We start from the raw sequence: 27552 nt of genomic DNA on the forward strand, positions 1-27552 counted from the left end.
AATGTCTCCGATTGAGGTGTTCTGTTGTTGGAGGATGTAATGATGAACACAGCTGTCGTCATTTACTGAAGATGTAGAGGAAAATGTTACTTTTGGTTTTAAAAGCAAAACGCCGATCCCGATCGATATATGTCTCTATGTTCGTGCAAATCGTTCCTGACACAGCTTCACCCACAGCAGAAGTGAGTATAAAGGTTTTTTATGCACCTTTGTGAATGGCCTATCTTAATAATGTGCTTGTTGGCAAGTTTCGCCGCTAAATGTGGCTAAACGCAGTTAAATGCTACTAAATGTGGCTAAAGTAAACATTACGTCTCATAATCATTGTATGTCAGTGTAGTATCAGTTACTCAAAGCCTTTATATTTAATGAGTTATTAAAGTATTAACATTAATTATGTAATTAATAATGGACTCATGAATAACTGTAACCAGTAATCCACCTTTTTCCGTAAAAACAGGCGCTGCTATTTGTAAGTTGTATGAGTCAGGATTCCGGTCTCATCTGTGTCCTGCTATTTTTAGCTCGGTTTGCTACTTGATATTGCAAATTGGTGTGTCTTACCTTATTATTTTAATGTATTATCTTAATTGAAAGCACACAGCAAACAGTTTTACCAATTCAGCACGTTGTTATTCTTCTCGTTATTTCCCTATTAGGGATAATGAATCAGAAGTCTTACCTATAGCCTTACTTCTGCGCTGAGTAAGGAATAACTGACAACAGGCCGTTGCTTTCTGTCATGGTCGCATCACCACCTGACGCTCTGTAGTGGATTTACACGTCCATGATCGAGGCAATTTTATTTTAGGTAAAAAGACGGGAGTTGTGCGACACCGCACAGCATGCTCCTGAATCTGTTTGGGTAATATATGGGTGCAGTGGTATAGCAAGTCAGCCCCGGGCCCATATGCAAAAAATTTGTACGAGCCCCCAATCATTATGGCCTCCAACTCTGTTAACTTGTTGATTTTTCTTAAAGGGGTCATTGGATGCCCGTTTTCCACAAATTCATATGATTCTTCAGGGTCTTAATGAAAAGTCTATAATATACTTGGGGTTAAAAATTCTCAATAGTAGTGTAAAAAAACACCCTTTTACCTTGTCAAATTCAGCTCTGCAAAATATAAGCTCATTTTATTGCATGGGTCCTTTAAATGCAAATGAGCTCTGCTCGCCCCGCCCCGCCCCTCTCTGATGTGGGATTATGAGCCGTAATGTTTACTTTAGCCGAGTTTAGCCGCATTTAGCTGTTTATCGGCGAAACTTTCCAACAAGAACATTATTAAGAAAGGCCATTTGCAAAGATGCATAAAAGCCCCTTATACTCACTTCTGCTGTGTGTGAAGCTGCATCACGAATGATTCACTCGAACATAGATGCATAGATCAGGATCGGCGATTTAAAAACGAAAGTAATGTTGTCCTCTGCCTCTTAAGCGGCTCAGATGTCGGGAGTATATGACTACTGCTATGTTCATTATTACATCCAACAACAGAAACACCTCAATCGTTCAATTAGAGTCTTCCCCTGCACCTAAGTCACAAAATGGCGATCGTATTCGGACTGTTTCAGCTCGGTGAGGGCGGGTCTAAGGTAAGACGCTCATGTCAGTCAAATGTGTTTCGTCACACCGACAAGAAGCTGAGAATGACCTGATTTTAAAAACGGGATATTACTTTTAAAGATTAAAAAAAATAAAAAAATCGTTGTAGGGTGGTTGTATACACAAAACTGCCAAGACACATTAATGTTCAAACAACATGTAAAAGTTAGTTTTGCATCCGATGACCCATTTAAGTACATAACGCTTCATGAGTATTCACAAGCTGTTTTATTTATGGTATAAATGCTTGGAAATAATATTTACACCCCATACACCATAATAATGACAAAGCAAAAAACAGATTTGCAAATTTTACAAATTTATTAAAAATAAAACACTGAAATAAATACATTGCATAAGTATTCATACCCTTAACTCAGTACATAGTTGAAGCACCTTTACAGCCTCAAGTCTTTTTGGGTATGATGTGACAAGCTTTGAACATCTGCATTTGGCAATTATCTGCCATTCTTTGCCTCACCTTTTCACCTCTCAAGCTCTGTCAGCTTGGATGGGGGCTGGTAGACATTTTCTAGAGTCCTAGTTGTTCCAATCGTCTTCCATTATGGATAATGCTTCTGTGAACCTTCAATGCAGCAGATTTTTTTCTGAACTCTTCCCTAGATCATTGCCTTAACACAAGTCTGTCACTGAGGTCTACAGGCAGTTATCTTGACCTCAGGACTTGGTTTTTGCTCTGATATGCATTTTCAGCTGTTAGACCTTTTCTGAGAGGTGTGTGCCTTTCTAAATCATACTCATTCAAATGAATTTGCTACAGTTTAACTCCACTCGAAGTGTAGTAACATCTAGAAGCAATATGAATGCTCCTGAGCTAAATTTCGAGTGTCCCAGAAAAGGGTGTGAATACTTATGCAATGGGATCTTTTCAGTTTTTTATTTTTAATAAATTTGCACAAATGTTAAAAACCTATTTTTTGCTTTGCCATTATGGAGTAGGGAGTGTAGATAGATGTGGGGGAAAAAAGTAATTTAAAGTAGTTTAACATAAGGCAGCAACATAACAAAATGTGAAAAAAATGAAGGGGTATGAATAATTTCGCAAGGGCCTGTAAATCAATGATCTTTTCCTTTTTAGTATTTGCAGCACGAAATAAACATGAAAAATATTTGAATGCATGTTAAAAAAAATTAATAAACATGTTGTCTCATGAAATCGATCAATCAGAGTAAAAAAAAATCACAATAAAACATGGTGTTGAGGCCACAGACTTTTTTTTAGGGGCAGAATTTTTACATTGACTTTACGCAATGTAACAATTTTATTACATTCTTTTGTTTTAGTAAATGAAAACATTCTATAGATACATTTATCATGTCTGTAAGGCAAATATTAGCTGAGTTTCGGGTATTTTTTTGAAGCACGCCTCCTCAAGACACAAGACGTTTTCTTTAGCTATTTTACAAAAGATAACATTTTGTTCATATTGTGAGTGCACACAAATAAAAGTAGACCTTTTGCAGTTCCAAATGATCTATTACTCTAACCTTTATGAGCAAAAATGATGGTGTATTTTAGGTTTCCACTGTTATTAAGAAAAAAATGCAAGTGGTTGCGCTGGCGCTTCCATGTCCTGCAAAGCGCGTTTTAGCTTCTACTCTCCGCACAGACGGTTGGATATGCGTATAACAGCGCACATTTATCTAGGTTAAATGTTTAAATTAATATTGTGAAAGTGTTTTATGTCTATAGATTTTATTTTAGGCAAGGCTAAATTAGTAGCCTTGTATTTAAATCGGTTTGGATGCAGCTCGTGTTGGATGCAGGGTTGCCAAATCCGCATTTTTTTCAACGGAATTGGGGTGATTTTAAACTGTTGCGTCTGGTTGATTTTCAGCGGGTTTAAAATATTGCATAAATGACATTTGACTGAAATGCTTGTATTGAAACATTCACTCCACCCTGTGATGAAACTGTGGTAGATATGTTTTGTGAAGGATGGCCACTGTGGTAGGAAGCTTTTTAGCTGTGTTTATTATCAGTGTGCATAACGGTGATTGTAAAATATGTAGCTAGTTTAGGTATGTAAATGATATATTTTGAGTTTTGATATGAGATATGTTAACCCCCCCCCCCCCCACCCCTCTGTTCCTCTTTTTGGAAAATTGCAAAAATATGGTCACCGAACACATTATGGAAAGTGGATTAAAATGCATGACAAACAGACAATTTCAGATGTAACAAAAATCTGCAAATATAATGCATTTTAAGTTTGGCTGCAATTGTTTATGAAAAGATATGATGCAGTATACAGCACATTATGATTAAATTAATAATACATTATACGTAAAAGTGTTACCTTTGTGTTTAGTACAAAGGTTGAGTACAATGGGTAAGTTGTCACAATTTCCAAAAATGACAAATCATGGTAACCTTCTAGCCTGAGCATCTACCTTACCTCAAATGTTTTGTGTTTTAAGAACAACCATATTACAAAGCCAATATATGTGAAGGAGCTGTTTTAATCAGAAACCAATGCTAAAATGGGGGGAGTTTAAAATTGGAGCGTCCCAGCCAGTTTAGTCAATTTGATAAACTATTCAAAAGTTGTATAAATAGAAAGTTGGAAGCAGTTTAAAAGGCAAATTAAACATCATAATAATAAAATATTGCCTGGAGTTCACATTATTTGGTCCACCCCCTGTATTTGCGTGAGTTTACCACAAACTGAAATAGAAGAATGGGTGGGTATAGATGATACAGGAAGAGACAAGCACTTGAACGGCACTTTTACTGATGAGCAGCAAGAGTTTTTTTTTGAGAGAGAGGGTTTATCAAGTTTATTATAGAAAATGGCATTCAAACTGGTGATTGTTTTGTGTTTCTTAGCAGGTAAGCATTAACATTTATTTCATATTATGTGTATGTAACGTTGGCTTTAATGTAAAATGTTCATATTTGTTAAGTGTTCATTACGATTATCTGTTTTTAAAGTCAAGCTCTCTTTGAGCACAAAAATATATAAAGAAAGAAATTTTGAATGTAGTTTTTCGAAAGCATACCATTTCAAATTCAGAAATAAACTCTACATCTCCTACAAAAGAAAAGAAAGAAGTACACAAAGTACATCTGCACGTCTGTGTTGTGCTTCAGTGAAGCTGATTTCCTCTCAGAGCAGATGTTTCAATTTGCATCTTATTGCTACCAGTCTAGATGTTTCACCGGTTTTTACATCTTTGTCTTTTTCAGTGTGACTTACAGTTTTAAGGGTTTAATTTATTTCATTTGACACTGTATTGAGGAGCTTTTCACATAACAAGTCTTATCAGCATTTTGTGGGTGGGAAGTGTATGGTTTAACTAATAGATTTAAACATGCTGATATCATGTGGATTGAAATTAATGCCCTTTGGGGGGAAATTAAAACTAAATGTTAAGTTGCTTTAACATTAGAGTGTTTTAATCACATATATACACTGTGGACGGTTTTACACTCAAATACTTTGTTCTGCTATTGTGCCACCCAAAATTAGAGCATATTATTATATGGCTTTTTTTTTTATTGTGCTTTGCATAAGCTGTTTGCAACGCTGGTCAAGATGAGCTAAAACTGGAGGCGGATAAGCCATTGGTGCGTGTGGCTCTCTCCCATGATGTCACCATCAAATGCTGCTACCGCTGGAATAAGAAACCCCAAGTCACCTGGATCAAGAATGTTCCCACCATCAACGGTACCACAAAGCCCACTTTAGTAAATCTGTCCAAAGAGGAGATGAACAAGCGAAGAGAAATGAATGATGGAATCACATGCTATTCTCTGAATTTAAAGGATGTCCAACTCAATGATACCGGCTTGTACCAGTGTAAACTGAATCATACCTCAATTCAAATCTTTACCCATGGTACCTTCCTTCAAGTATACAGTGAGTCATGCCACAGCTACGTTTAAGTATACTTCATTTTCAGATAATATACACCACTATTAATTTTTTTGTTGTAGTTGTTTATAAAAGAAGTTTCTTTTGTTTACCAGGATTGCATTTATTTGATCAAAAAATGCAGCAAAAAGAGTAATATTGTGAAATATTATTAGATTTTGTAATGGCAGCTTTGTTTTAATATATTTTAAAAATGTAATCAATTCCTGTGATGCTAAAGCAGGATTCTTTGATTAATAGAAAGTTCAAAGGAGCATCATTTATTAGAAATAATAAATAAATAGATTTTCTTTACTGTCACTGTTGGTTAATTAAATGCAGCCATTGACAAAAGTATTATCTTAAAAAAAAACAAAAATCTTACTGATTTCAATTTCGAACAGTAGTCTATAATAAATACTGTGGATACAACTTGTAATTATGCATTTTAAAGTAATACATAATCTAATGTAGGCCCACTGTCTAACTATTTATTCTTCATTACATAAATATGAAAGTCACAAACATAACAATGCAAGCATTCAGGCTCTCATAAGAGGTTGCATTGTGCAATAATCCCCACAAATCATTCAATTGGCTGAGTTAGGCAAGCACAAATAACCTATTCAGTGACATAAAACCAAATTCCTCTCATTCATGCTAAGTTTGTGTTACTTAACTCTTTTTAAATACACAAATGCAATTTTTATTGTAAGAGGAAGTGAAAATGTCAGCTCTTGTGCCTCTATTTTTGTAATACTATTTTTCAAAGACAATGTTCCATGATCAATTTAATCTACTTGTAAATTCTGAAAAGTCTTCCACAGTTAAGACCTTCTCTTTAATTAGAAACTTTGCAGAAGACGTTGAACCTCAGCGAGAGTGTGAAGAACAGCATCATCACAGCAGAAGGGGTGTTGCTGCTGCTGTGTGTGTTGCTCCCTGGCATGATGCTCCTCTGTAAGGTCAGACACACTGATTGTATAATGTGAAAAAGAAATGTGCACCACACACAACATTAAACCAACAAATAAATAAAGAAAGTGATTTCGTGATGATGATAGATGTTCAATTTTATTCTCTAGTCAAAGAGGTTGAATCAGCTGGAGAGGAAGAAAGGAAGGGAGGAGGAGAATATCTATGAGGTATGTCTATTCCCACTATATTTTCTTATTAACATGCTGCGTGTTCACGAAAGTGGCCTTCACATATCTCTCAACAGGGTCTAAACCTGGACGACTGCAGTGCAACTTATCATCAAATTCAACGCACCAGTCAGCAAGGTCCCTATCAGGATGTGGGCATCTGTGAAGAAGACATTCAGCTGGAGAAGCCATAGTTGGCGCTGGAGAATTAAGGAAAGGAACCATTATAAGTTACCAAGAAAGATAAAAGAGAAGAACTCTGTGTAATTTTTGAGATATTCTTTAAAGGGATAGTTCACCCAAAAATGAAAATTCTGTCATTAATTACTCATCCTCATGACCTTACAAAAAGACTTCTTCAGAACACAAATTAAGATATTTTTGATGAAGTCCGAGAGCTTTCTGACCCTGCATAAACAGCAACGCAACTACCACGTTTAAGGCTCAGAAAGGTAGTAAGGATATTGTTAAAATAGTCCATGTGATATCAGTGGTTCAATCATAATGTTATGAAGCTATGAGAATACCTTTTGCGCACAAAGACAATAAAAATAGTTACCTTATTTAACAATTTCTTCTATTCCATGTCAGGCCTTGCCCAGACTAATATGTTTTCGTTTGAAAACACATCTTTTTCTCTCCATCTTGGCCTTCCGTCCACATTGAGATGGCGTTTTTGACTGTTGAAAGTGGATAAATTTGACGTTGTCCTGTGGATGGTGAAAACAGAGCCTTTTGAAAACGATGACACAAGTTTAGTAATGTGGCACATGCTGTACCAACAGATATACAGTAGTCAACATTTTCAGTGGATCAAAAAAGTTCATCAGACTTGTCCTAAGACAAGAACAGGTATTATTTTGATTTAAGGACAACTTTGATAAAAGGTTTTGAGTCACTTCAAATGTTGACTACTGTATACAATTGAAGTCAAAAGTTTACATACACCTTGCAGAATTTGCAAAATGTTAATTTGACCAAAATAACAGGGATCATACAAAATGCATGTTATTGTTTATTTAGTACTGACCTGAATAAGATATTTCACATAAAAGATGTTTACATATAGTATACAAGAGAAAATGTTAGTTGAATTTATAAAAAAGACCCTTTTGAAAAGTTTACATATACTTGATTTTTAATATGCTGTTGTTACCAGAATGATTAAAAGCTGTGTGTTTGGTGATAGTTGTTCATAAGTCCCCGTTTTTCCTGAACTGGTTGCTGTTTTTCAGAAAGATCCTTCAGGTGCCACAAATTCTTTGCATTTTTGTGTATTTGAACCTTTTCCAACAATGACTGTATGATTTTGACTCAGTTTGATATGCAACTGTTACAGAAGGTTCAAACACTCGCTGATGGTTCAGAAGAAAACAAGGGGGGTGAAAACTTTTGGAATTTGAAAATAAGGGTAAAATTAACTTATTTTGTCTTCTAGGAAACATGTTAGTATCTTCTGTAGCTTCTGAAGGGCAGCACTAAATAAAATAAAAAAGATATTTAGGCAGATTTACACATCTTCAAAAGGCAGTTGCGTTGCTGTCTATGCAGGGTCAGAAAGCTCTTGGATTTCATCAAAAATATCTTAATTTGTGTTTCGAAGATGAACAAGGTCCAGGTTTGGAACGACATGAGGGTGAGTAATTAATGACGGAATCTTCATTTTTTGTTTAACTATCCCTTTAAGTAATAATTTCACCATTTCATGAGCCTGCTGTCAGTGTCTTTGCACCTCTCTATTAGTTTGAAGATGAGCTTGTTTGTGTTTTGCAGTGCTAAATCAAACATATCTGCTAATGATTTGAATGAACTGTATAAAACAGCTTTGTGTTGATATTTTGACGAATGTCACATTTTAAATGTGTCCTGAAAAGGATTATAAATAAATAAATATATAAATAAATACACTGGCTACTCAAACTGGCAATTTAAATGACAATACACTAGAGAAACTGACATATATTGTATTGTATTTTGACTTTGTAGGAGTGTCATTTTGACAGTACTATGAAATGAGCACAAAATGTGATAGGTGCTTTGATTATTCTCTGACACGTTATTGGCTATGGATTTTGATGTGGGCGTGACCGCCTCTAAGGTATGTCCAGAGTCCAGACAGAACAGAGGGGGAGGTAATCATTCGTGTTTGAGGAAGATGGCGTCTGCAAAGAAGTCTGGGAGCGGTGTTCTTGAAAAAGCAGTCAACAGAAGACGCTCGTCCAAACACAAAGAAGGTCCAATAGGTATATTCTCATTTAATAAACATAACCGGTTTTTGAGGGGGCGAGTTGTCGCTTGTAAATGACATCCGCGCTCCCGGCTAGACAGTTCCAGAAGTGTCAAACAGAAGATTAAAGCCCGAGCGCTTACTGTACAGTAATTCTGGTACAATGTAGCACATCGTATGAGAATTGTTATTTCCTTACTAGTAAACGTGGGTTTTAAAATGTCTCATAGGATTGACAACAGGTTTTAATTACATTTAAACTATGTTGTGTTATGCAATACATCGGCTAGAATAACTGCAACCCTGTAGTGTAGTGTTGCATATTTATGACATCTAGTTAAGGATGACATTTTATTTAAAATGCGGTGACAGTTTTAGACAGGATAGACAGATAAACTTTGATGTAATACATCAGGATATGCTTTAGCATGCCTGACTCATGAATGATCTCGACTGACGTCTCTGTTGTTTTAAGCTTGTAATCACAGTAAAGATGTTTGTAGTAAGTGTAGATGCTCTTAAAGGTATAGTGCACCCAAAAATAAAAAATCTGTCATTTTTACTCACCCTTGTGTTGTTCCAACTTGTATGACTTGAATTAATTTTGTGGAAGGGTGCTTTGAAGAATGTTGGTAACCCAACCGTTTCGGTGACCATTGACTTCCATTTTATGGATAGAAAAAATAACCCACTGAGATTTTACCAAATTATCTTCATTTATCCTCCACAAAAGAAAGGTTTTGTAAAACAGCACAAGAGTAAGTCAAATGACTTGACACCAGTATGCTTTAGACTTCATTTAGAAGCAACTGTTTTGAGTCTTATCAAACCACTTTGGCCTTTTGTTATTGAGATGGTTCCCATGTTCTGTGTTGCAACGGCTAGTACGTCACTGGCTGCCTGGTTTTAGGTTTTCAATCTAGACCCCTGCCTTGTCCAGAGGATCAGTGTGAGGATTTTCCATTTAAATGCCTTACTCAGCCATTTTAACTGAGTTCTCAGATGTGCAGAAGAATAGTAAGAACATATCTGTAGTCCTGTGCATTCATATATTGACCATATCAGATTTTCTAAGTGTAGGTAAGCTGTTTACTTGTCGGTGTCAGGTTTTGGATGAGAGTGAGAGGAAATTCTTTACTGATGTCAGGGCCAGAGTATTGTTTTTCTTTTCCTGTTGAGATGATTTTACCACATTGACAAACTAATCTGGGACAAAGGTCTGCTTGCGGCCTTCCATTGTTCCTTATTGCCAGCCAAATTAATAAAGGATGTTGTCCTGGATATACGTATGTAGAATGAAAGATTCTTAGATTCTTCACAAAGATTCTTAGTAGAAATCTTTGGTCTTTGACCCATGAGGATATTGGGAAATCCAAGTTATACCAAACCTGTTCTATGTGTATTATTTATATTCAACAATAAAACATAATATTTCTAATTATTTCTAATTGCTGTTTCAAAAGTATGCTTCTCTTTTGAAAGTTGAGCATTTAAGTTATAGCTGAGACAATTTAAACACATCCCTTGTTGATTTCCGTTCATCTTCCACTTTTTTTCTGTTCCAACAGATAATTTGGCATTTGAAAATGTATGAAGAAATCATTTCGTTTTTCAGTGACTATAAGATTAGTTCTTCTGTATACTCACTTGGAATATTAAAGGTGCATTCAAGTTTGTAATAAGTATGGAGGTGAGTAGTAGACAGTTAATACACTCTAAAGACTAATAATGTATATATATATTTTCAAATCAAATTTTAAGTTTGGTAGGAAATATTTGTAGGAATGCAGGGTGTATCAGTATGTTTTTAGAGATTTTGTTTACTATTAGTCAATATTGAATTATTAATAATTTATTTCCCGTATTTTTACATATTGATTTCCTTTGCTGTTATATAACGCTCACTTAGCAAGATAAAAAAAATGCCTACAATTAACATAATTTATTAACACTGTTAAATTATTTTTTTTGTATAAATCTCTTTGTACACATTTTAGTGTTTATAGATTTGTTTGTATTTTATTTTTTACATTTGTATTTTATTTAATGATCTGTAAAATAAAAATAATTACTTATGTATTGTTCATCCCTAGTTATTAAAGCTAAACTAATTAAACTAATGCCAGTGTTGTTTACTGTATTGTTGTAGTTATTATTTCGTCAGGATAAAATTTTTAGGGCCCTATGATTTCTGCAAAGCAGAAAACATGGACAGAATTGCGGAATCCATTTATAAAAATGGAAATTACTTGTCACGAAATTTGCAAAATGTTGGATGAGTAAATCAAAAGTAGATCAGTACACTTAAATCAAAACACAATATGGACTAGTGTCTGAATATTAAGCTGCGAAAATACTATTAAATGTGAATCCTGCATGTTCTGTGTGTCTCTGTGTGAATGAATAACGCAGACGTGTTTTGCTGTTGACGCTAGCTGTGTTTTTTTTCCTCTGCTGCCTCAATATACATGAACACAATCTCTAAAACTGCTCTGAGAGTCACTTCATGAGCCTTTTTGAATTTCTTTTGAGAAAAACTATTGTTGTGTCATTTACACTCAGAAACTTAAAGTCCCCATGAAATCAAAATTAAAGTTTTGTGGCTTTTAGTATAAATATAATAGCCTTAAGCTTATCTATAAGCTAGTGTGCTTCAAAACAACGTCAAATTTTGCGTTTACAGGCATTCAAAACTTACAGTCTCGTCACTTCCGCCAATATGAACCAACGATTTTGATGATATTACCGTGCACTTCAGCTTCTCATCAAACGTTCTGTCCAATCAAATGCTTTCTAGAGTCCGTCGTGTCCCGCCCCCCTACACTATAAATAGACGTTGAAGCTGGCACTGAGATCAGTCGCTTGTTCACAGTGTTAGTGTTTTCTCTATCGCAATGTAGGTGATAGAGAACGATTCAGACAGTGTAAATGTGCTTTCCATTGGGGCAAATGAGGTCTGGTTTCACGTTGTGTCAAGTAAACTGCGGCAGCACGCACGGTCTATTTCGGACTTGGCTCCGGTCCAGAGACGCAATATTACGGAGCGGATCATATGCACGGTCGCATTAAACTACACAGCCTAAGCATGATTATGATCACTATTGAATCTATGGGGTAATTTCATAGACTGTAAAAAATATGGACGTAGTGTCCGTGACGTCACCCGTAGGTTTCTGAAGAGCGATTTTGAAGCTCATAGTGGGCGGGATTCGGCCGTCGCCATCTTGAAATCGCTTCATTGCGCGTCATTCCTGGATAATCGAAAATGGGCAAAGAGGCGGGACGTAGGTGGAGCTGACATAGCGCGACAGTGGTGACAGCAGTGGCAAACCCCCTGTCACTCAAGTGGTCACACCCTTAATTATGCAGAACTTTAAGGCTTAATATAACTTAAATGGATGAGTTATAAAAAAATTCACCCCCCTCACAGTTGATATGAAGGGTGAAATTAGCTATATAGACCAAAACCACTTTTTGTACAAGGCTGTAAACATATTTTTTTTCTGCTGTAAAGTTAGGCATTTTAACATGGGGCATCTATGGGATTGACTTCCTTTTGCAGCCAGTCTCTAGCGGCCATAAGCTTACAAATGCCGCTTTACCGAGCTCAACGGCTCTGGCCCAAGCAGATATAAATGTAACGCTATTGGCTATTCAAAAGAAGCCCACTTTATTTAAATAGCCAGTAGCATTCCATTTATATTTGCTTCGGCCAGAGCTCGGTAAAGACGCATTTATAAGCTTATGACAGCCACAGTCTTAATAAATGACCCCATAGATTAAATATAAAACTCTTACTAAAACAAAATATTGATCATAATTTTGCTGATGCTGTGTAGTTTAATACATGCCGACTGCGCATATAATCTGCTCCGTGCTATCGTGTCTCTGGACCGGAGCCAAGTCCGGAGTAGACTGTGTGCGCTGCCGAGGTTCACGTGACACAACGTGAAACCAGACCTCATTTGCCCCAATGGAAAGCACATTTACACTGTCTGAAGCGTTCTCTATCGCCTACATTGCGCACTACATGCCATTCACCAAACAGAAAACACTTACACTGTGAACAAGTGACCCATCATAGCCGCAGATTTAGTGTCAATTTATAGTGTAGGGGGCGGGACACTACGGACTCCAGAGAGCATTTGATTTGACAGAACGTTTGATGAGAAGCTGAAGTGCACGGTGATGTCATCAAAATCGTTGATTCAAATTGTCGGAAGTGACGAGACTGTATGTTTTGAATGCCCATATCTTGTAAACGTGAATTTTGTCGTTGTTTTGAAGCACACTAGCTTATAGACAACCTTAAGGCTAATATATTCATATTAAAAGCCAAAAAACTTTCATTTTGATTTCATGGGGACTTTAAGGATCTTCACAGCTAACAGTCAAAATACAAGTTCAGTTTAACTTAATTTGGTAAAAATGAAACTGAATTTGAGAAAAAAATGCTGTTAAATTGTTAAAAAGTTAGTTAATAAGACATTTTTTTATTACGATTTTTTTATTTAACCATTAAAACAGAATCAAGAAAAATTAAACAGAAAAAAAAAAAAACGGAATTTGGGAAAAAATTTAAAGGATTTTATAGGTCCCTACATTTTATTAATAGAATGAAAGTATAGTAATTATATTAATTTATTATACATGCATATTACTGTTTTGCCATATGACAGTAAATGAATTAACAATTTATTTACACTTTTAATTCATATTTGGTATAAATAATTTTTCTTAATTTAAAATGCATTCTTATGCAATAAAGTATATTTTTCATTTCCAGCATTAATTGATGTTTAGTATTTTTAGTGCTTAAATATTCTTTACATTTTAAGCGTTAATTGATGTTTAGTGTTCAATTTTTCCATGTAATTTATTTTTAAATATGATCCATTGGTTAAAAATAGTTTTCTATATCAGACAGCATTTCAATATTAGTGCGCTCCTAGTTATTGAAGGTGAATATTAATGTTACTTATACTCAACTTTGTTTACTGTGTAGTTTTTTTTATTTAAACAGAAATGCATTTTAGCAACTGATTTATTATACAGTGTGACGTATTACTGCCTCACTATATGACCTAATACAATGGCCATATGACCTAATTGAATCATCTGTGTAATGCACCACTTTTGTTGTAGCAATGATAAAAATAATTTTTCAGAGGTCATTGTTTGTTTCTGTCTGGACCTTCTTGTGTCAAAGAGAGGTGCCAGTTTTAATTCGTCCAGTTAGGGTGAAGGTCACTCACTGGCCAGCCCCTGGTGATACAGCCAATAGAGACAAAGGTTACTTAGGCAGTTGTGGCTTTGTAGAGGCTAGTTGGTCCTAGAACACAGTTAGCCTGGATCCTTTAAACAGCAAACACTGTGTGTGTGTGGCACATGTGTCCAAGTTGCAATGAGTAATTTGTTTTCATTGTACACTGGGTGAAAAGCCATCTCACCACAACAGAGGGACAGTTGGTATGGGAGAGAATAACAAAGCTGTGCTCTCCTGGGAATGAGACGAATGAGAATAAAGTAAGAACAGTTCACAGAAAAGAAGAGAGGATGAAATAGAAAGTGACAGAATGTGACGTTGTGATCTGTGGGGATGACCGGGTGGGAGGGAGCACGAGTGAGAGCATCCAATCGAAACACTCTATCTTACTGTCTTCCCTTTTGTTTACCTCCCCCTTCCTATGTCTCTATATCTCTGGCTCCGTGGCTGTGCGGGTGTTGAAGGGACAGGACGCACAAGGACTCCAGCATGAGTTCTGAAGAGGGTAACGTTCAGACTCTCCAGGGATCAGTCCCTGTGTGTTTTTGTGTGTGTATGTGCTCTGTTCTGCATGTTTTTAGGTTATAGATTCTCACACTTTAGCTCTGCTTTACCCCCTTGTGTACCTTAAAAGTGTGTTGTTGCTCCTCTGCTGTGGATAATGGGTAACTTGTAGTTATATATTCTAACGCAGTGTCACTGAAAGAGCAGGTGTGTCCTTGCGGTAGTTTATCTTAGCTGGTTAGGCCAGCCCTTTGGCTGTAGATACATACTTTGTTTGCATTCAAAGTAGATCAGGTATGCTTTGGTTTTCTGACGTTAGCTGGGTTCTTTCAGTCTTTGATGGATTTTTCCTGTGGGATTGTGGTTTTGCTGGAACACTGATAATTAATCAATTGACCGTTGAATGATAAATGTTCTACTTAGCATCTTCTGTGCATAATTCATAATGTACAAAAAGATATCAAATAAATGCTGTTCATTTGAATTTTGTATTCAACAAAGAATAATAGAAAAAAGTATTGTGGTTTCCACACAAATTATAAGCAGCACAGTTGTTTTCAAAATTGATAGTAATGAAATGTTTTTTGAGTGCCAAATCAGTCAGTTAGAATGATTTCTGAATTATGCTGTCAAGTTGATTATTTACAATGAATCGCATCCAATATAAAAGTTTGTGTTTACATAATATGTATTTACTGTGTAAATTTATAAATATACACACATACATGTATATTTTTTATATTTATATATGCGTTCTATTTATATATAAATATAGATACATATTAAATGTGTTTCTTAAAAATAATCATGTATGTGTATGTATTTATATACATATAAATATACGCAGTACACTCACACACACACATTATGTAAACAGAAACTTTTTTTTTGGATTTGATTAATCGCACTTAATCGATTTGACACCATTATTTCTGAACTATCATGTGACACCAAAAACTAATAGCTGCTGAAAATGCAGCTATGCCATCAAAGGAAAACAGTTTAAATGTCAAAACTTTATTTTAAAGGGGTCCTGTTATGCTCTTTTACAAAGCCTTTTATTTTGCTCTCATGCTTGGTGGTTCGAAAAACGTATTATTTTTCACATAATTTACATTGTTACAATAGCTTTCTCCCCAGCCTGGCACAAATGGCTCGATTAGTTCCGGGTTTGATGAAGGCTGCCTTCTGAAAACGAAATGTGTTGTGATTGGTTAGCAGTCTCACTGCATTGCAATTGGCAAACAGCTTAGACAGCGTTTCAGTCCTGTCAAACCCCTTCCTGAAGCAGCAAGTACCATGTACAACTGTTAGCGCAAGCTAGATTAAAGTGATTCTTACGACCCTCTATACCGCATGCGTCAACGGCGCGCCTCTGACACGGTGATCGGAGCAGTTCGCGACCACTTGAGTCAATGCTTGCATTTATACCAGCTGCCCTGTGGCTCGCTGAAGCATCCCAGAAGCGGCTGTCCATTCTACATTGCTAAATTTAGGCTAACCCTCCCACATCATCCCTCCCCACCCACCAACAATTTGAATTACAGTGGGCAGGATTTATTTGAATGATATTCTAATGACCTTTCTGACATTACAACATCTGGAAAACAATGCTGTGTAGTCCAAATGAGCAGTTCATTGTAGTTTTTGAAAGGGGATTTTTAAAAAAAACTAAATATCGCTTTGTTTTGTTTTTTATGCCCAAATATATGCACCACACACTGACTACAATTCAAAAAGTGAAAAAAGCATAATAGGACCCCTTTAAATTGTAATAATATTTGAACAGTAATGTATATTTAATGTAATAAGTGTTAAGTTCATTAAATAATTTACTTAATTTGTTTACTAATTTCGATTATAGCTTTCTCAGTAAAACAACTATAATCTTTCAACATTACTCATTTTTAATACAGTAGTGCTGTGACAGTTGCAGGCTTACAATAAAATCTATGAGGGGAACACACCCCACATTGCCCTTAGATTTATATTGTAAGAGAGAGGGGTCGACCGATATGTTTTTTTCAGGACCAATGTCGATACCGATTATTGCATCAAGTAGGCCGATATTTTGAACCAATGTATGTCTGGTGAACAAATGAAAATTAATGTCAAAATTAAGAATAACAAGGGCTCTGACAAACTACTTTTTACTTTTTTACTACTTTGCAAACTGCTTTTAATTGATTTTATCTGCAATTCGGTTTTGAAAATGACGATACCGATAACCATAATAGAGCTTAATATCGACGCTGATAATTGGTCGACCCCAAGGATTTCTTATAACATTTTTTGTTTGCTTTACAAATAATTGAAATGTATTTTCTGTTATAATCGAGCCTAGCTTCTATTTAAACTAGATTTAAAGGAGAAGTTCACTTCCAGAAGGAACATTTCCTGATAATTTACTCACCCCCATGTCATCCAAGATGTTCATGTCTTTCTTTCTTCAGTTGAAAAGAAATTAAGGTTTTTAAAGAAAACATTCCAGGATTTTTCTCCATATAATGAACTTCAATGGGGATCAATGGGTTGACAGTCAAAATTGCAAAGGCTGTACATGATCACAGCCAAAGAAAAAGGGTGACTTTTCCAACATGATTGCGTGATGCATAAATTCGTAGATGTGCATCGCAGAGCTAGTGCAAGATGAGCATTTGTGGTTAAAAAAAAGTATATACATTTTTATTTTTTAAGACCGATCGTTTCGCTAAATAAGACCCTTATTCCTCGGCTGGGATCATGTAGAACCCTTTGAAGCTGCATTAAAACTGCAATTTGGACCTTGAACCCCTTGGCCACCATTGAAGTCCATTTATATGGAGAAAAATCCTGGAATGTTTTCCTCAAAAAACTTTCTTTGCGACTGAAGGAAAAAAGACATGAACATCTTGGATGAAATGGGGGCGAGTAAATTATCAGGAAATTCTCATTCTGGAAGTGAACTTCTCCTTCAGCATAGATTAGTCAGGGGTTTTCTTTCAAAAATTGGTCAAGAACCTTGAATTTGAATTATTGAAGGTTAAGATTTTTTTATGAAAGGTGAAAATTCTTAACTTTGGAATGTTTTCAGGTGTCCATGTGTTTGTTTTCCTGTGTTAAACTGGTGCTGGGAGTCTTTGGCTGTGTAAAGGGATTGGGTGGTAGGTTCTCTTGTTGCACATGTTTCCATAATGAAAGATTTAGATAATTCACATGAGGTTAATTTAGTCAGTACCCTTAATATCTGCTTCTGAACTGAAACACAGCATAGCAGTGAAAGTCATTTCTCAAATCCCAAGTCTCAAGAGTAATTTTACACTGGTTGCTGGATTATTGTCTCTCAATGAAAGCAGTTGAGCAGATGACGGTGACACAGTGACATACTTGTTTTCCCATCCACAGATTAGGACACTAATCTCTCAGGGTCTGGCTACAACCTTAACAATGAGGACAGGGTACAAAAATGGAAGAGAATAGAGGACAATCCTCAGTGAGAGAGGAAGACGTCTTGTTTGTTTTTGCCAATGAGGGGAAGAGATCACCGCCAGTCACAAGCGGGAGGTAGAGAGGCAACGTGGGATATCTTGGCAGGGGGGAAAAAGGGCAGTTTGGAAAGTCTGAGAACAGAATGACTGGACAAATGTTGGGAGGGGTTATCTGGGGTAAAGGGCAGAATGAAAAAGGGACACAGCTGGTTTAAAACCATATGTGACCCTGGACCACAAAACCAGTCTTAAGTCGCTGGGGAATATTTGTAGCAATAGCCAAAAATACATTGAATGGGTCAAAATTATTGATTTTTCTTTTATGCCAAAAATCATTAGGAAATTAAGTAAAGATCATGTTCCATGAAGATTTTTTGCAAAATTCCTACTATAAATATATCAAAATGTAATTTTTGATTAGTAATATGCATTGTTAAGAACTTAATTTGGACAACTTTAAAGGTGATTTTCTCAGTATTTAGATTTTTTTGCACCCTCAGATTCCAGATTTTCATATAGATGTATCTCGGCCAAATATTGTCCTATCCTAACAAACCATATATCAATAGAAAGCTTATTTATTGAACTTTCATATGAAGCATACATCTCAGTTTTGTAAAATTTAACCTTATGACTGGTTTTGTGGTCCAGGGTCACATATGTGCAACAGATAAGAGGGTATCTGGGGAATTTAGCTTAAAATAATATTTCAAATGTATTTCCTGTTAACCAAAATGTTCTCTTGATGTAGTAACCTTTTCAATGCATTGACAAAGTAAGCACTTTGGATTATGACATTAAAAGCACAAACCCTTTATGCTATTTATAAAACATTTTTCTATCACAATGAATCATTACATTAAGACATTGTGCTCAAGATGTATTTGCTTGCATTTGGGGTTTTGCATGAGAACACACAAAGGCTGAAGGTTGGTTTGGGGTTCAGATATCCCTGTTATTGTCTGCTGTAGTGAAGTTGCTTGTGATTCTCTCAGTTGTCTGGTCAGTCATGGAGTCCAACAGATTTACTTGGTTATAATCTTGTCACTGAGAGACCTTACTCACCTGTATTGTCTCTGTATCTGGCATGTCAATCCTGATCAGATAAATGTGCATGAGTGTGTGAATGACTGTACAGTAGCAGGCTAAACGCCATCCGTCACTGTTTACTCAGTAGCATGTCTTGTAAAATTGTCTGCAGCTTCTGTCCCATATAGTTTGCTCTTGACTTTTTCTGTAAAGCAATAGCAGTTTTCTTAAGAGTCAGCATCTTTGAGATGAGAGGGTATCGTAATGTGTCCTGATAGATAGAGGCTGTTGGTTGTATAGTTGTGCAGTTTGCATACACCTTGCTGAATCTGCAAAATTTTAATTATTTTACCAAAATAAGAGGGATCATACAAAATGCATGTTATTGTATAGTCCACAAGAGAAAATAATAGTTTATAAAATAATAGAATTTATAAAACGGACCCTGTTCAAAAGTTTACATACACTTGATTCTTAATACTGTTGTTACCTGAATGATCCACAGCTGTTTTTTTTTGTTTAGTGATAGTTGTTCATGAGTCCCTTGTTTGTCCTGAACAGTTAAACTGCCCGCTGTTCTTCAGAAAAAATCTTTCCCTTCAGGTCCCACAACAGACAGAAGATACTTACATGTTTCCTAGAAGACAAAATAAGTTACATTTACCCTGATCGTCAAATTCAAAAAGTTTTCACCCCCCAGCTCTTAATGCATTGTGTTTTCAATGTGGTCATTTATATAAATTCAACTATTATTTTCTCTTGTGGACTATATGTGTATATGTGACTTTATGCAAAATATCTTATTTAGGTAGTAATAAAAATAACATGCATTTTGTATGATCCCTCTTATTTTGGTTAAATAATTAACATTTTGCAGATTCTGCAAGGTGTATGTAAACTTTTAACTTCAACTGTATGTGTGATAGTGGTAAGACTGAGTATGTTAGTAAAAAAATATATATTTTTTTAAACAGTATTTTTGTCTTATTTTACAGTAATCATCGTAACATCTCTAGAAACCTTTGGCTGAAGCATTTCAAGTTCATGGATCTATAAAATGTTTATAGTGTTGTTTATAACCTACAGCCTACGCAAGTGCTTGGCTTTTGTCCTGAGGTTAATCACTTTATATTGGCTTTATGGTGTGTCAGAGTATGTGCCAATTTGAAGTAATTATTCTGTCCTCAACTCATCTGATCCCCTTTAGTGATGGACACCAAGGCAGTATTCACTGCCTTGTATGATGTGTGTGAAGAAAATGCCGCCTTCTTCTCTGGGGCCACAAAGGGCCAGGTCGGGGACACAGCTCAGCGCCTTGTGGATGCCATGACCACCATCCAGGAGCATGCCCGCAGCCTGGAGCCTGTCATCTCTGGATTTGCTGCCATCTACCACCATTTTGACTTTGACCCTCATATTCCTGCCAACGGATATCGCTCCCTTGTTAAGGTACATTTCTGACTCAATTTTTATGATTTTAATGAGTTAGCTTGAGGGCAAGAGAAGACATGTGCGTTTCCTCCCATTTTTTGGTTTCTACCCTGCTAAAAATAGCTGCTCCCAGTGCATCATTTTCAGCAGTTAGTCATCACAGTTAAAGGATTAGTTTACTTCCAAAATAACATTTCTTAATAATTTAATTACCCACATTTCATCCAAGGTGTTCATGTCTTTCATGCTTCAGTTGAAAAGAATTTAAGGTTTTTGAGGAAAACATTCAAGGATTTTTCTCCATATAGACTTCAGTGAGAGCCAACATGTTGAAGGTCCAAATTGCAGTTTCAATGCAGCTTCAAATGGCTCTCAGAGGAATAAGGGTCTTATCTAGTAAAACGATTGGTCATTTTCTAAAAAAAAGAAAGGATACCCCTCCATTCAGACCTCATCTCACTCTTTGTCTTCTTCTTCCGCAGGTGGTGCGCTGTTGCCTCCTCATCTCACTCTTTGTCTTCTTCTTCCGCAGGTGGTGCGCTGTTGCCTCCTCCACATCATCCACAAAGGTCGCTATATCACATCCAACAGGCGAAGCATCTTTTTCCGCGCAAGCCACAATGCGGCAGAGATAGAGGCGTACTGTAGCGCTCTGTGTCAGCTCAGGGCGCTGCTCTATCTAGCTCAGAGACTGCTTCATGATAACAGCCACGGCAACCTCTTCTTCCAGGAGGAAAGTGGCCTCAGTCAAAGCTTCCTGAGAGAGTATGCCTCTATGCACAAGGGCTGCTTCTACGGTCGCTGTGTTGGATTTCAGGTGCGTTTGTTTATAAGCACACAGGATTTCATTGACAAATGATTGTCACGTTTCTACAGTACGGTTGAAATCCGAAGTTATTTCAGTTGTTGTTGGCGAATGGATTCAAAATGTCCTATATAAGAACTAAATCCAAAAGAACTATTTCCATATGTGTTTTTATAATGTAACAAGACATCAATGTTTACATTTGAAACATTTTAATATACATACTGCCAGCCAGAAGTTTGGAATGGTGGTGGCCAGATTATTAGAAAATGGTTTTAAATCTGTAATTTTTTATCTTTTGTTAAGGTTTGTCAGTAGAGAATTTTAGCTTACATTTCCAAACATTCATTTTGCCATTAATTGTAATAGTCCAGTGATTTTTGTTTGCACAAGGAGTCTGACAACAGCCAGTGCTCCACACAGAGATCTGATCTCATCATCATCCAGTCTGTCTGGAATGACATGAAGAAGCAGAACAAACTGGGACATACTAAATCCAGAAGAACTGTGACAATGTCTCCAGCATCTTTCAAGAAACCTACCTGCAAAGCTACCTGAAAAACTTTGCGCAAGTGCACCTAGGGCAAAAGCTGCTTTAAACGCAAAGGACGGTCACACCAAATGTTGATTTAATTTAGTTAATAGAAGTTAATTGATAAAGAAAATCTATTTATGGCATTATTTTTGACAGCATCCTCATTTTACAGCATTTTTACACAAGTGCCTAAAACTTTTAACAGTACTGTAGCTTTGCAGGTAGGTTTCTTGAAGCATCTTGGAGGCATTGCCACAGTTCTTCTGGATTTAGTCTGTCTCAGTTTGTTATGGATAATGATGAGATCAGATCTCTGTTTGGAGCACTGGCTGTTGTCAGACTCCTTGTGCAAACAAAAATCAGACTAGATTATTACAATTAATGGCAAAATGAATGTTTGGAAATGTAAACTGATATTTCCTGCTGATACACCTCAGCAAATGATAGAAATAACTGACACCGTGTTTGAATGTATTTGTTTAAAAATACAGTAAAATCAGTAATGTTGTGAAATATTATTACAATTTAAAATAACTGTTTTATTTGAATAAATGTGATGACGTGATGACAAAGCAGATTTTGTTTAACAACCATTACTCCATTACTCACATGATCCTTCAGAAATCATTGACAGACACACAGACATCAGAATCAGAATCAGGATGAGCTTTATTGCCAGGTATGTTTACACATACTAGGAATTTGTTTTAGTGACAGAATCTCCACAGTGCTACAGAATGACAGTGACAAAACGACACAGATTATAAAAAGAGCAATATACAACATGTGAATATGTGAAAATATATACACACTGTGAGGTGGTTTTCCCCTCGTTGCTTTCAAGGATCACACAAGTCTTGGGGTTTTGAAGCCAGAAGATGAGACTTTATTAAGAAAGTAACAATGCCGAGAGACCCTGCAGGAGAATCTGTCGGGTCTCTTTCTGTTGGCTCTTTTATACAGTTTTCTTCTAGGCGTGTTCTATACATTTCATACATATATTTCCAGAGTGCTACAACCTTGTGATGCAGGCATACAATGTATGTCTGTTCATTTCCAGAAGACCTTGTGATGTAGGCCTAGATCTCCTTATACACAGGCAATACATGATTATAATACTGCCCTCCAAAGGCAAAGTGCAGTAACTACGCCAACACTGAAACTGAGAAAAATGCCTTTAAAGTTTTTACGCCAACTAGTCAAACATGTTGACACTCTTGTTTCTCTGAAACACTCTTGTTTCTCTGGGACAAAATTGAACCAGGAGACTTTGCCACAAGACAAAACAGTTGTCACAAAGTCATTTTAAGCCTGAACTCAATTTTGAACAAATGCGTAGTTACTGCGCTTTGCCTTTGGAGGGCAGAATAGTAGCTTGATGCATAAATGGCTATAGTTACATTGATTATACTTGATCTGATAAATGGCTATAGTTACATTGATTATACTTGATCTGATTAATAAAAATCTTCTTCAACTGCTGTTCAAAAGTGTACAATTAATGCTATTTCTTCATTTTTGACATTGATGATAATAATAAGAAATGCTTCCAATTCAAACCAAATAAGCATATTAGTATGATTTCTGAAGGATCATGTGACGCTAAAGACTAGAGTAATGATTGCTAAAAATTTAGCTTTGCCATCACAGGAATAAGTAACAATTTTTTAAAATATATATAAAAATAATAATTTCACAGTATTCTTGTTTTTGCTTTTTTTTTGGGTGCCATCTGTTTCTTGTTTTATTCACCTGAATATCTTGTTGTCGTTCCTTTTTAGTTTACTCCTGCCATCCGTCCATGCCTGCAGTCAATTGCTATTAGCCTTGTTGCCTTCGGAGACAACTACAAGAAGCATCAGTCAGGAATAGGTCAGTAGAGCTGTCACGTTCAGCATGCCCCAATAAAGCTTTTTTTATATACCTCTTGATTTATGTGTTTCACACTACTTTATCTTTGTGAGTGTCTGCACAGCAGGTTTTCCTGTTAATTTAAGACACAAAATGCATTCTAATATTGTCTCTCGTGCTCAATGCTGCACCCTAGTGGAGGCAGGAGATATTGCTCCATATGGTGAGTAGCTCTCACAGAGGGCAGTATGGATGAGAGAAATTTCTGTCCTTCCCAAACCTGTCATCTATGCTGCTGGTAGATTATCCTGTTTCCTATAGAGAGATGGTCAGTGCCTGTTCCTACTAGGGGTGGGTATTTTTAGGCACCATTCTTGATCTTGATTTTTTTTTTCTTATTATAAAGAAATATTATATTGCTGATTGATTATTACTGATGACAGATGGCAGGTTTAATAGGCTGCATTCACACTAATGCACAGATCTGTTTTAACATACCAGGTGTTTTGTGCTGTCTTTAAATCATAACTGACTCTTAAGAAGAGAAAAGACTGAAATACAGACTCTCTAGTGCGCACAAGTGCCATTGCACATATATAGGAAAAAGCTAATGTGGATCAATCCTGAAGTTTTTAGAATCAATTTAGAATTGCAGTGCATGAGATTTTTTTTCTTCCCACCCCTAGTTCATATGCTGAATTTTAGCATTAGAACAGAAAAATCATGACTGGTTACAGATCAGTTCTTTTTTTCCTGTCTATTGATGTTTTTAAATAATAAACTTGCTCATGCATGTTTGTTAAGGTAAGATGATGCAATTTCTGGGTGGTTATCTGTCTGTTTCTGTTGATTGGGAACCCACTTTCATGTCTTTCCTCTCTGTTTTTTCATCTAAGTATGATCCTCTGGTATGATATGCCAGTTGCTGTATGTAGACACTAGACAGCAATTCGTCTAACTGTCTATTTGTTTGTGTTTCTCTCAGGTGTAGCAGCCAGTTCTTTCCTGACCTCTGGGAAGTATGCCATTGACCCTGAACTGAGAGGTCAGGAGTATGAACGCATCACTCAGAACCTGGATGTTCATTTTTGGAAGACTTTCTGGAACCTAACGGAGACTGAAATTCTATCAGTTAGTATTAACTATCCAGCCAGTTTTAAATATGGCAACACAGTTATTTGAAAGAAAATCGATTTGAAGTATGACCTTCTGTTTTAAACACACAAGGTCACATCTCAAATTTATGGAAGCCTGTTTCCACTAATTAATAAAAAATAAGGTTATTGTGACTTTCTATCTCACAATTCTGACTTTTTCTCAGAATTGTGAGATATACATTCGCAATTGTTAAAGGTCCCATATTGTCAAAATCGAAATTTCCTGGCTTTTTTCATGATAACTGAGGTCTAGGGGCTATGTAACTACCATATGAGTTTCAAAACAGTCAATCCACAGTAGGGATGTTAACCGATGACCGTTTGACCGGTGGTTGACCGTATCAACGTTAACCGGTCAAAGTTGTCGGTAGTCGGTTAAAAAAAAAAGTGCCAGTGCGTCTTTTACGCATTCTGAAGGTGCCTGTTTTATCCATTGGTTTTATCATGTTGCAGTCTATTAGGCAACAATCCGCATAAGATGGGCTTAGATTTGGAAATACATTACATCTACATTTCAGTGGTAACCGATAAGGTGATGATGATCATCATCTTTCTTTAATATGGTTAGCACTACCGAAACTAAAGCGGCGTCTCTTCGGAGCTGTCATTTTCTTAAATGAGCCGTGGCAATGTTTCAAATGAGCTTCTAACCTAGACAAACGCCTTTATTTTCAAAGCGATCACCTTGTACCCAAACCATTTGAAACTAAGGAGCCATTTGTCCTACGATTACATACAACAAGCTCTTCGGCGCCGCGTTTGCGGGACTCATGTTTCGCGCTGTAGGGGATTTTAAAAAAAGTGACGTGAGTGGCAGTGTGTGTGTGTGTGTGTGTGTGCGGGAGGCAGAGCGGCAGAGAGAGGCCGCGATCACACCGAACGCGTTTTTGCAGATGGAGGCGCCTCTTTTGAATGGTTTTCTGTTGGCAGTGAGCGTTCTACGCGCTGCTGCGTCCCAGGCGCCTCGCGTTTTCACCGCCTGCTGCGCCCCGCGTTTTTGCAGGAGCGCTCTGAGCGCGTGAAGTTGAAAAAAAAAAATCAACTCTGAGCGGAAAAACCATAGATATATATACATCTATGGGAAAAACGCCCAACGTCATTCGCGTTCTTTTCCAATCGAATGAATGGAGAGGCGGGCCTTCTGTTGTGGTGACGGAATTTTACGGTTGCTTAAAAAGTCCGGAGACTGCAAGAAATAGAGGAGAAACCTTTTGTGTCTATCGTGGGTAACCCGGAGCTGTATTATTTAGGGTTTCTGCTAATATGACAGTTTACTTAACAGCATAAAACTAAGATTTTAGAGCGCTCGCGCTATAATCCTTTGATTTGACTGACAGGACAGTTGTTTTGGTCGTTGCTTAGCAACATAAAAAAAACGCAGCACGCTCTTTTATTAAAAGTCACCAAAAAAAGGCAGTGCTGTGCGCCTCGCGTTTTTAGAACTAAAAGACGCGTTCGGTGTAATCGCGGCCAGATGCGACAGAGTTGCGAAATTGCAGGCGCGGCTGGAAATGGCTGTTATTTCAAATAGCGTACCATATTTTAAACTAATTGGTTAACCGGTTTCAACCGGCTAATGAGGCTCGGTGGTCGGTCAAGAAATTTTTTAGTTTTCGCCATCCCTAATCCACAGTAAACTGCACACAGCCTGCTTAAAGTAGCTGTTCATTTTCACGAGCCGCTGTGACTTCCGTAACGATGTGACGTCCGATCTACTCAGTCACCGCCTTCAGTCACCACCCCCAGCACCAACCACCGTCCCACCCTCCTTTTGTCAAACCCAGACAATATCGTGTCCATAACATTGCTAAGCAACAACAACACGGAAACTAATCTAGAAAACCCTGTTCAGTCTATAGATGTAGGGCTGTCGCGATAACCGCAATATCGTAATACCGCGCTATTGACAAGCATAACCGCAGAGGAATGCAACAACCGCAGCAACCGCGATATTTGCCTGTTTTCTTTTTTCCTAAGGATTTGCCCTTCTCACTTAATGCCTGTGTGCTGAATATTAAATTAATAATAAGTTAGTAATGATAACATAATGTGTCTATTATGAGGCTCAGTAGATATGCACTTAACAAGCCTAAACAGACAGCGAATGAGAGAGAGATCGACTGAGCATGTGCGATTACCTGCGTCTGTCTCAGACCGAGTCAGGTATGTATGTGAAACTAGCTTGTCATGTCCAAGGAAAGTGAAATCTGTCTTAACATCGATGCTCTGCTGGTCAGCTGAGCCTTTAAAAGTGGCGATTAAAGTTAAAATGATTTCAACTTCGTGTTTCATTACGTCTCTCTTTGAATAAATAAGCGTTTTTGAACGTGTAGTTGAATGAACGTTTAAAGACTTACTCAAAGATAATAGTCTCTTGCCTCCATCTTGTGGCGTAAAAATGAAACTGCACTCACTGACAGCTCGCCTAGAACACGCAGGTGAAATACTGACAAAGTCTCTTGTCCAGTCAGACTCGAGGGTGCGCGCTAACTGATGTACGAAGATTTCAGATGCAAAGCCTCTAAATATGTCTGACATTTTTCTTCAAAATTTGCATTTCTTTCTGGCTAGGTTTCTATGTAAGTACTGTTTACTTCACTTTATGTATCAACGCGATTTGGTTTCGGTTTATTGATTTCTGAATATGACCT

General features: G+C 36.8%; 2 protein-coding genes across 2 annotated transcripts in view; both read left to right on the forward strand.

Moving 5' to 3' along the window:
- The first annotated feature begins 4339 nt into the window (after positions 1–4339).
- cd79a (CD79a molecule, immunoglobulin-associated alpha) lies at positions 4340–8536 on the forward strand. Its single transcript, XM_073847653.1, has 5 exons — positions 4340–4460; positions 5146–5490; positions 6334–6449; positions 6570–6629; positions 6707–8536. The coding sequence occupies exons 1-5, from the start codon at positions 4421–4423 to the stop codon at positions 6821–6823; spliced, it is 678 nt and encodes a 225-aa protein (XP_073703754.1). The 5' UTR covers positions 4340–4420; the 3' UTR covers positions 6824–8536.
- A 240-nt stretch (positions 8537–8776) lies between these two features.
- The window catches only part of LOC141342283 (hormone-sensitive lipase-like), a 44479-nt gene continuing 25703 nt past the window's right edge, over positions 8777–27552 (forward strand). The window contains exons 1-5 of the mRNA XM_073846703.1: positions 8777–8872; positions 20330–20571; positions 21086–21370; positions 23675–23765; positions 24730–24875. Of these exons, the coding sequence (XP_073702804.1) occupies positions 8785–8872; positions 20330–20571; positions 21086–21370; positions 23675–23765; positions 24730–24875 (852 nt within the window). The 5' untranslated portion in view covers positions 8777–8784. The remainder of the gene's footprint in view (positions 8873–20329; positions 20572–21085; positions 21371–23674; positions 23766–24729; positions 24876–27552) is intronic.

Source organism: Garra rufa, chromosome 9 (genome assembly GCF_049309525.1).
Source record: "Garra rufa chromosome 9, GarRuf1.0, whole genome shotgun sequence".
Classification (NCBI taxonomy): Eukaryota; Metazoa; Chordata; class Actinopteri; order Cypriniformes; family Cyprinidae; genus Garra; species Garra rufa.